This window comes from Phoxinus phoxinus (genome assembly GCF_949152265.1).
Source record: "Phoxinus phoxinus genome assembly, chromosome: 12".
Classification (NCBI taxonomy): Eukaryota; Metazoa; Chordata; class Actinopteri; order Cypriniformes; family Leuciscidae; genus Phoxinus; species Phoxinus phoxinus.
Genome location: NC_136887.1, coordinates 35,361,269 through 35,372,317, shown reverse-complemented (window position 1 = coordinate 35,372,317; position 11,049 = coordinate 35,361,269). Strand labels below are relative to the sequence as shown.

The following is an 11,049-nucleotide window of genomic DNA, read 5'->3' as shown; positions in this document are numbered from 1 at the left end:
TTCTTGAAAAAAAAATTTTCATGCCTTAAAATATCTTGAATGTAACTCGACACCCTTGCCTCATTTAGTATTTGCCGTTATATGAATATGCAAATGAGCCCCGCCTCCACTCACTCGCTCACTCAGAGATCCACTGGTTGACGATCACACGTTGATCTGATTGGTTACAAGGTAGTTTGTGACGTCAGAAACACCAGCGAATTAACCAAAGACTCATTCAGAACGACAGGTTTTCGATTAATATGAATTAAAAAAGGAAATTAAAACCATAAAGACGTGATAAAATCCTCCCTCAGGATTCAAACCTAAACTCCGGCATCGCAGAGAGCGTTTCTGATTGGCTGATTCTTTTGCTGTCACAGGCGTGATGCTGAGTGCAACGTTTCAGGTAGTGGCACACACACACACACACACACACACACACACACACACACAGAGAGAGAGAGAGAGAGAGAGAGAGGGTTTAGAGAGGAATGTGTCTATCTGTCCAAACCCTCCCACTGCTGAAAGAGAAAAGAGAGAAAGGGAGTAAAGAGGAAGAAGAGAGACGATAATCAGCCTTAAATCAGTCATATGAGAGAAACCACACACACACACACACACACATCAGCAGCAGCAGACAGAATGAAAAGAGCAAAACTGTCTGCATTTTTATATTTCTAAAAAACTATATTTTTATACCAAATGAGGTCGACATTTGACCCCAAAATGCGGTTAAGTAGATATAAACACACACACAGACACACATAACTGACTGACACACACACACACACACACACAACTGACTGACACGCACACACACACACACACACACGCACACACACACACACAAACACACACACACACACACATCCTCTCTCTCTCACACACACACACACACACACACACATTCATCCTCTCACTCACACACACCGACACACACACACACACACATACACACACACACACACACACACACACACACACATCCTCTCTCCCTCTCCCTCCCTGTCTCTCTCACACACACACACACACACACACATCCTCTCACTCACACACACACACACCCTCTCTCACACACTCACCCTCTCACACAAACAAACAAACACACACACACACACACACACACACACACACACACACAAACACACACACACACACACACTCACCCTCTCTCTCTCACTCACACACACACCCACACACTCACTGTCTCTCTCTCTCTCTCTCTCACCCACACACACATCCTCTCTCTCTCTCTCACACACACACCCACACACACATCCTCTCTCTCTCTCTTACACACACACACACACACACACACACACACACACACACACACAAACACACACACACACACACACTCTCTGGAGAAGCTGTCTTCTAGACTCTAACACAAAGCACATTTCCTCACAGTGCGCCGAGGAGAAAAGCCACTTTATAAAGGCGGATCATCAAGCCTGTAATAACACAACATTTCTCGGTTCCAGTAGAAATTTCCAAAACACACACATATATAGAATCACATTTGTTTTTCATTTGAGCGAGAGGCCTGCGCACACAAACCCACAAGCCCAGTGTAGAGTTTCATCGGGAGTTTAACTCTATCCCTCGAGGGAGAGTTTAGCGGAGCGCCGACCGAACGCGCGGATTACGTCTCCCTCCGCAGATCTCCGCGCGCCTCCTCTTTACTCGCTCCTCTCTGAAGAACACTTCTATTCACCGGGACTTAGAGGGTCAGCTGAATTTAATGGTCACTTATTGCCTGTTCAGGCACAAAGCCGGGTCTCTGGGACCACCCTGCTCCGACATCGCCTGTGGCGCGCAAACCCGGATAATTCCCTCGGCCGCTCAGTGGGAGACAGGTATCCGAGTCCCACACGCGGATCCACAGCACTCATTTCCCTTCAGCCGCTCTACTTCTCCAGAACACCAGCACAACAGCAGAGAAACAACCAGTACATCCCGCCGGGGCTTGTTATCAGGGGGTAACAAGCTGCTTACACACGCTTTCAAAGCGTTACACACAAATCCAAGAAGAAAAATTATTGACAAAATGGCGCTCAAACCAATCAAATCATCTTAATTTGGATTTTCTGAGTAAACAAGGAGTAGTGAATAGTACAGATTACTAGATTTTTACAATGAATTTAAGACATAAGTTGTTGTTTTTCAACTGCTTACACACATTTTCAAAACTTTGCCTCTTTTTGGTTTCAAACGTTACACACAAATACAAGAAAAAAAAATGTATTGACAAAATGGCGCTCAAACCAATCAATTCATCTTAATTTGGGTTTTCTGAGTAAACAAGGAGTAGTGTAGTACAGATTACTAGATTTTTACAATTAGGTTAAGACATTAGTTTTTTTTCTTACACACATTTTCAAAACTTTGCCTCTTTTTGGTTTCAAAACGTTACACACAAATCCCAAAAAAAAAAAATTCTTGACAAAATGGCACTCAAACCAATCAATTCATCTTAATTTGGGGTTAAGGAGTAGTGTAATACAGATTACTAGATTTCTACAATTAAGTTTTCAACTACTTACACACGTTTTCAAAACTTAGCCTCTTTTTTTCACAACTTTACACACAAATACAATAATTGCACACACAACCTATGTACTTCTTCCCTTCTGTTGAAACCAAATAACTTGTTGCATCGCTGAGTCAATACGAAGAGATTTACAATAATATAAGTGAACTTCCAAGTGCCCAACCAAAGCGAACACTGACACGAAAAAAACATTTTAGGAAAATCAACATCAATTTATGAAGTCATCTTAATAATAACCTTTATTTAACCAGGAGATATATCACATTGAGATATTACTCTCTCTTCTTCCAGCGAGACCTGCTCAAGACAGACAGCGGCACTTATAGTTTCACTCAAAATAAATAACAATAAGACAACACCACAATTTACAACAATCAAAAGCTAGATAAAAGCAAATCAACTAAAATAATTACAAGTGTCCAGTAAAATATTTAGCAAAAGACGTTTAAAAGTGCTTAAGGTTGGAAGTGCGTCTAAATTAAGAACATTTTGCAATTCATTCCAAACCCAAGGAGCATAAAAAGAAAACGCACCCTTGCCAAATTCTGACACACACACACACACACACACACACACACACACACACACACTCTGACAGGGTACTCCTTTGGGACTTTTATTCGAATATGGGAACTGGACCTAGTGCGATAATTATTTGTATGATAAATGAAAAGATTTGATATATAAAAGGGTAATTTACCTAAAAGAGCTTTTGCGATAAATAATTACATGTGCAACTTTGTAATTAATGTAAGAAACATTAATCACTACTAAATCTCCCACTTAACATTAATCTTACACACAAAAAAACATTATATTACACTTAATTTTAGCATTTACTCTCCCTTTCGAGTGCCATTGGCAAAGCATGCTGGGAAATAGACATCCCAGCCGTTTCAGTGAAACTTAAGTTCGTCTAAATTAAAAGAAATAATATCATAAAACTCAAAACAATGAAACAGTTCAGTTTACTTAAAATTTATCAGTTCGGCGAACTTGAAAGAAAAAGAAAGAGCTAAATACTCATAAAAGTTCATTTGACTGAACTAACTAGTTTAATTTGAGTTAGTCCTACTCAAACCAATTAACTATTTTGAGCGTTAGGGTTTACAGTGTATTGGTGCAATATGAGTCACATGACTAAACTTACGTCATCGTTTTGACAGTCCACACTACAACACGAAACAGCGTTTTCACATTTATCCACTTTGGAGAGCGTTCTCAAAAAGCTTGATTATAAAAACGCCGTCTCGGTGTGACCGAACGCCAAACCCGGAGAGAAAAAGTTGCGTTTTCAAACAAAACTACTCCATCCTGCTCTGTTGTGTTATTCATTTCTGCAATCACGCTGTCCGGGCGTCTGATTAGCTAAATTTGTCGCTGCTGATAAGAGAGATTAGTCCGCTGGTCTATATTTTACCCAGGATTCCCCTCTCTCTCTGTGTTCGAGCGGCTCCAGTCGGAGATTAAGGCCTGTGCTCGCTCTGAGCTGAAACAATACAGCAAGCCTGCCAAAAAACAAAGCCCACATTCTCAAGTGCAAAGCAATTTATACTTAATACAACCCAGATCGGCTGAAAAGAGCAGGGGGGGGGGGGGGGGGGGGGGGGGGGGAACTGTAGTAATGCACGTACGGTTAGGCTTGGATATTTTCGCTCAGGTTTTTCCACCGCATCCACACAAACGACTTCAGCACATGTCTCACAACACACTGCCAGTCAAACTGAGACTTCTAATGTTTTTAAAAGAAGTCTCTTCTGCTCACCAAGGCTGCATTTATTTGAGTAAAAATACAACAAAAAAACTGTAATATTGTGAAATATTATTACAATTATTACAATTTACAGTGTAATTTATTCCTGTGATCAAAGCTGAATTTATCATCATTACTCCAGTCTTCAGTGTCACATGATCCTCCAGAAATCAGTATAATATGATGATCTGATGCTCAAGACACATTTATGATTATTATAAATGTTGAAAACAGTTATTTACAGGATTCTTTGATGAATAAAAAGTTCAAAATATCCGCATTTATTTAAAATAGAATCTTTTGTAACATTATAAATGTCTTTACTGACACTTTTGATCAATTTAATGCGTCCTTGATGCATAAAAGTATTGATTTTTTTTTTTTTTTTTCAAAAAATTAAATAAAATTTCTTACTGACCCCAAACTTTTAAACGGTAGTGTTTAATGTTACAAAATATTTCTATATCAGATAAATGCTGTTCTTTTGACCTTTATATTCATCAAAGAATCCTGGAATAAAAATGTAAATATCTGTTTTCAGCATTAAAAATATTCATAAATGTGTCTTGAGCATCAGATCATCATATTATCCTGATTTCTGGAGGATCATGTGACACAGAAGACTGGAGTAATGATGAAAATTCAGCTTTGATCACAGGAATAAATTACACTTTACTGTATATTCACATAGAGAACTGATATTTTACATCCTTAATTTTTTTCACTGTTTTACAGTATTTTTATATCATTTTATATCAGATAAATGCACCTTTGATGAGCAGAAAAGACAAAAAATCTTACCGATCCCAAACTTAGTGATATTGTACTTAGATTTCCGTTCACACAATATGGAGGAACCATCAAAATCAATCACTGACACCAACAATCAAACAGGGACTCACCTCGGCGTGTTGCGTTCTGGGCTGGCTAGCGTCGGACTCGATGGCGTACACGTCCAGCAGGTACAGATCCGAGCCTTGCTCCCGGTCCAGTTCGGCAGCCGTTTGGATCGTCCCGGTGTGGCGTCCGATGGTGAACAGTCGGCCCGCGGCCTTGCCTCCGCTACGAACCGAAACGATAAAAAACTCCACCTTGGTGCCGGTGCCACGAGGACTGGAGGCGTCCAGAGAGATCACGTTGGTTCCCGGCGGCTGGCCTTCCTTTAAAATGGTGATGTATTTGGGTTGGGAGAAAACCGGGCCATCCGTACCCTGAAGGAGTATCGTTAGCTCCGTACGTGAGGTTTTGCGATCCGTGCCGTGATCCGTAGCCGACACGGTTAAACTATAGATGAGCTTGGAGGGAACGAGCTGAGATGCTAATCTGATATCTCCGCTGTAGCGATCCATTATAAACGTGTCTGAATCTCCTCTCACAAGCTCGTACTCCACCTCTCCGTTCGCCCCTTCGTCCGGATCGAAGGCGATTACAGTTGTCAGAATGGATCCGATCACAATGTTAGATTCTGCGACTAGTGCATTCTGGGAGATAAACGTCGGGATGTTGTCGTTTTGGTCCGTCACCCATATAGTGACGTTTTTAAGAGCGAAACGGCGAAACTCGGATGGCACGGCTTGGTCGGTTGCTTTGATCGTAAGCTCAAAAAGGTTTGAGAACTCTCTGTCGATGTTTTTATTCGTGTAGATAACGCCAGACGAAGGGTCAATGCTAAAGTGAGCACCCCTGGGCGTCTGCTGAACGACTGAGTACTCGAGCTCGCCGTTGATATCGGCGTCCGTGTCGTGAGCCGTTATAGTCATAACCGAGGTTGAGAGCGGGAGGTTTTCAGGGATTGATTTAAAAATGTCTCCTGGTGTAAAAACAGGAGGGTTGTCGTTAAAATCCCTCACGTGGATTAAAACAGGAATTGAGGACGACTTAGGCGGCCTTCCGTTATCTTTAGCCGTCACGTTGAGTTTGTAAAGGGATTGAGTCTCGTAGTCAAGTTTCTTGACGAGGAAGATGCTGCCGGTGTTGGGACTGATGCTGAAAGTGCCGTGGTTGTTTGTCGCAGAAATGCTGTATGTGATTTCAGCGTTGGATCCCGAATCGGAGTCCGTGGCGGTTATCGAGGCGACTAGCTCTCCGATCCGCATGTTCTCCAGCACATCCACTGTGAGGGTTGTTTTGGGAAAAGACGGAGAGTTATCGTTATCATCCAGAACGCTGATGCTCAGCACACACGTGGACGACAGAGGCACGACCCCAGAGTCCTCCGCTATAATTTTAAGGGAGTAAAAGGGCGTCGACTCGAAGTCTAGTTTTCCCACTAGCGTAACCTGACCAGAGCTGCCATCAATGCTAAACTGTTTTTCCTCATTTCCCTCTATTATGTCGTAGCGCACAAGTCCGTTTTTATTATCATCCACGTCTGAGGCAGAGACTCGGAGCAGCTGCGTCATGTTTGGCGCGGATTCAGAGATCGAGCCCTGGTAAATGTCTTTGGTGAACTTCGGTGGGTTGTCGTTGATGTCTTGGATGTAGACTTGAACTTTAGCCTGGTCTTTGAGAGGCTTGGGAAGGCCTTGATCGGAAGACACGACTGTGAAACTGAACACCGACGCTCCTCTTTGTCTCATGAGAGATTCACGGTCAAACTGTAGCGTGCTAGTCAACACGCCCGTGATGGCGTTGAGCTCGAAATTTAACTGCGGCGTTTCAAAGGAGTAACGGACTTCGCAGTTCGGCCCGAAGTCTTTATCCTCAGCGAAAACACGCCCGACGAGAGATCCCCGTTCCCGCTCTTCCTCGAAGTGAAACACGTAATTAGTGCTGTTGAAAAGCGGACGGTTGTCGTTGACGTCGTCGAGGACGACCGTCACGTTAACGCTCGCGCTCAGCGGCTCGACGGCTCGGTCTTTAGCCACCACTAATAAACTATACCGATCTTGTACTTCTCGATCCAAATCTGCTTTAATATACAACTGTCCATCGGGGAAAATCCCAAAAACGTCGTTCGTGTTCCCGCTAGTGATGTCATACACGATTTCCCCATTGAGCCCAGAGTCTTTATCGCTGGCCTCCACTTTAAAAAAACGACTATTGACCGGCTCGGATTCCAAGATGGTGACCTCGTAGGAGAGCTGGTCGAACACTGGCGCGTTGTCGTTTACGTCGTACACGCTAATAGTGAGAATAAAGCTGGACGTGCGCTGAGGGACGCCGAGGTCAGAGGCCACGACCTCCAGCTGGTAGGAACTGGTCGTGACCTCTAGGGGGCCGGTGAGAGAGATCAATCCGTGCTTTTCGTGAATGTGAAACAAACCTTTAGGGTTTTGTTTGAGGCTGTACACAATCACGCCATTCGTGCCCTCATCTGGATCCGAAGCTTTCGCCTGGAATATATGAAGACCGGCGGCCCAGTTTTCAACAGCGCTAACGTGCTCGACAGCGTGAATAAAGCGAGGTGCGTTATCGTTTAAATCTTTCACTGTGATATTAACTAACGCTTCCCCTGTAACCTCCCCACTCCTAGCGATCACCGTTAGCTGGTAAAACGCCTGTTCTTCTCTGTCTATAACGCCCGAAGCTATGATCTGCCCAGTGCCGCGTTTAACATCAAACAAACCGCGTTGGTCGCCCGAAGCGATTAAATAAGTGATATTAGTGTTCAGATCTACTGTTGTGGCCGATACAGTGCCAATAATGCTATCAATCGCCACATTTTCAAACATAACGAAGCTGTACTCGTTCTGACTGAATACGGGAGGGTTATCTTGCGTATCTATAACCGTGATCGTGACTATAGCGTGGGCGTGCGAACGCAACCCGCCTCCGTCCGTCGCCGAGACCTGCAGCTGATACGCGGTTTTCTCCTCTCTATCGAGAGGCACTAGAGTCGTGATTTTACCAGAGTTGCTGTTAATGTGAAACTTGTAGGAGTCGCCAGCAGTGATGGCGTATTTAACAGTGCCGTTGCGACCCAAGTCAGGATCGGAAGCGGTCACAACACTCACGAATGAGCCGGACGGCTCGTTCTCTTTAACGTTAGCGAAATATTGCACGGGGTAAAACACTGGGCTGTTATCGTTCACATCCTTCAGTGTGATGTTAACTTTGCAGTTGGAGTAAAGCGGAGGCGTTCCTGCGTCTGTGGCTTTGATGTACAGAAGATAAGAGCTTTCCTCTTCTCTATCCAACTCAGCAGCTGAACTCAAACGGCCCGAAATCGCATCTAATCTGAATTGAGTCTGAACGCTAACAGGGGTTTCCGTGTCAAATGAGAATCGGATCGTGCCGTTTGACCCGAGATCCGAATCTGTGGCAGACAACACCACGAGCTCGGATCCGACCGGGGAATGCTCGACTAGCGAAACGTGATATGTGTTTTGCGTAAAAGTAGGGATTTGATCGTTAACGTCTGTTATATTCACAATCAATTTGGTGTAGGAGATTCTCGGCTGCAGGCCTTGGTCTTTAGCGCTGATGTTTAGCACAATTTGAGATGCTTTTTCTCTGTCGAGTTCTGCCGCACTGGTGACCAAACCACTGTTCTCGCTGATGGCAAACCAACCCAAACTGTTTCCAGACACAAGTGAGTAACGGAGATTGGCGTTTTGCCCGGAGTCTCCATCTGTGGCCGAGACCCCTTTAATGTAACTGCCTTTGGGAATGTCTTCGCTTATGTCTACTTTATACACAGCTTCCTGAAATATAGGCGGATGGTCGTTAATATCATTCACAAATATAACCAAACTTGCGAAGGAGGAGCGGGACACGGGCTTGCCGTTATCTGACACGGACACGGTGAGGTTGTATGAGGAGATTCTCTCTCGGTCTAACACACTCGCTACTTTGATCAGACTCAGATTTGGGACGGGCGAACTGTGAACGTCGAAGTGTCTCTGCTCGTTCCCACCGAGTATCGAAACCGAGATGTTACCGTTAGCGGTGGACGAGTCCGAATCAGAAACGGTCAGTAACGCTACGACCGTCCCAACTTGTGCGTTTTCGTCGACCGAAGCGAATTTGGACGTTGTCGGGAAGTAGCGAAATTTAACAACGGGGTCGTTGTCATTAACATCAAGCAATTTGATAGTCGCTTCAGACCTGGTTGAGAGAGAGGGGACGCCGTTATCTACAGCATTGATGGTTAGGGAATACTCTTTCCTAGTCTCGTAATCTAACCCGTCCTTTATAATGACAGTCCCGGCTTTGGGGTCAATCTGAAAAGGAGTTCCTTCATCTAAAGAATATGTGATATCAGCGTTCGCACCCTCATCCAAGTCTGTGGCTGATATCTGAAGTACACTGGAGCCGATGGCAGAGTCCTCAAACACACTGGTCTGGTACTGGTCCTGGTCAAACGCAGGCGGGTTGTCGTTTATATCCTGAATTGTGACGTTAACCTGCAGGTACCCGAACTTTTTAGGTTCTCCTTTGTCTTCAACCTGGATTAGGAGCTGATAGAAAGGCGTTATTTCTCTGTCAAGCCCTCCTTTGGACACGAGGTGCAGAAACGCGCCCTCGCCGCTCGGGTTCACGGTGATATCCAGGCGGAATTTATCGTTCCCGTTAATGATTCGGTAAGTCGTGTGATCCACTCCATTGGCCCCGATGTCTGAATCCGTCGCGGTGTCTAATATAACCTGACGCCCGCTGCTCGCGTCCTCTTTAAACGACACCACGATCGACGCGTCGGGAAACACAGGCGCGTTATCATTAATATCCTGAACTACGATGCGCACTTCAGTCGGGTAAGTCGGCTGACTGGATAAAACCACAACATTGATGATATTACTCTGCAAAACTTCTCGATCGATCACTGAGGACGTGTATATGACGCCCGTCGTGGCGTTGATGGAAAAAAGTTTGTGTTGTTCGCTGAATCTGTATGTGAAAGTGGGTTTGGTGTTGATAGTGCCCACATATGTGCCCATCGGCTGCTCTTCCAGAACCTCAAACTCCTGCCGAACTTGACTGGATAAAGAATAGCGCGATAAAGTGCATAAAACGAATAAAATGAGGTGCAAAGTGTCCGTGGATGTACCTGAACGCGCCATGATCACAGATCCAGTCAGGGTTTTTCCAAGCCTGATACATTCAACTCACATTTGCATTGTATCCAAAAAAAAAAAAAAAAAAGAAAGAAAGAAAAGAAAGAAAGAAAAAAGATGATTATGTATCCAAATATCCGCGTTTGCTGTTTTAAACAAACTTAAGGTAAAGTTGAGTTCTTACTGTTGTAATTCCACAGGTTTAATCCTTCTACGGGAAGAAAAGGAGTTCATTCGCACGCAGTAAAATCCTGTCAGAATTTCTCCCTGTAAAACTCAACGCGTTCCTCTCATGATGATGATGATGAAGATGATGGAGTTTCCATTGTGAGGAAAAGGGAAAAGTTGGTAAATCCTCAGATCTCACAGCGCACAAGAGTTTCTCCTGAAGGCAATACACGAGCTCTGATATTATCCCTGTGATTCTGATACGGGATGTCCCGCGGAATAACGGTGACCAAACTTCACTTTACTGCCCTGACAGAGAACAAAAGCCCGAGTTGAGAACGGGCCCGCCCTCCTGTCCTGCTATTGGCTCTCTGTGCGAGACCCCGCCCCTCGCTGGCTCCCCTTTCTATTGTAAAGTCATCGCCTCGGCTGCTGATTGGACGAGGAGGATGTCAATCATCGCATAGACTGAATATTACAAGCGAGTTGCGCTCCAGGTATTGGATGTACCGTTATGTGCCCACAATAACATTCCCAACTTAACTTCGTTTTTAAACTCTCCAATAAATACATTTATACATTTGGTAACACTTTAA

At 44.3% G+C, this 11,049-nt stretch overlaps 1 protein-coding gene across 1 annotated transcript in view; it reads right to left on the bottom strand.

The window, feature by feature from the left end:
- fat4 (FAT atypical cadherin 4) overlaps positions 1-10,291 on the bottom strand; it is a gene marked incomplete at its 5' end in the record, with an annotated part of 100,002 nt that extends 89,711 nt beyond the window's left edge. Inside the window, one exon of the mRNA XM_079631591.1 lies at positions 5,192-10,291. Coding sequence (XP_079487717.1) covers positions 5,192-10,291 — 5,100 coding nt within the window. The remainder of the gene's footprint in view (positions 1-5,191) is intronic.
- Between the last annotated feature and the right edge of the window lie 758 nt (positions 10,292-11,049).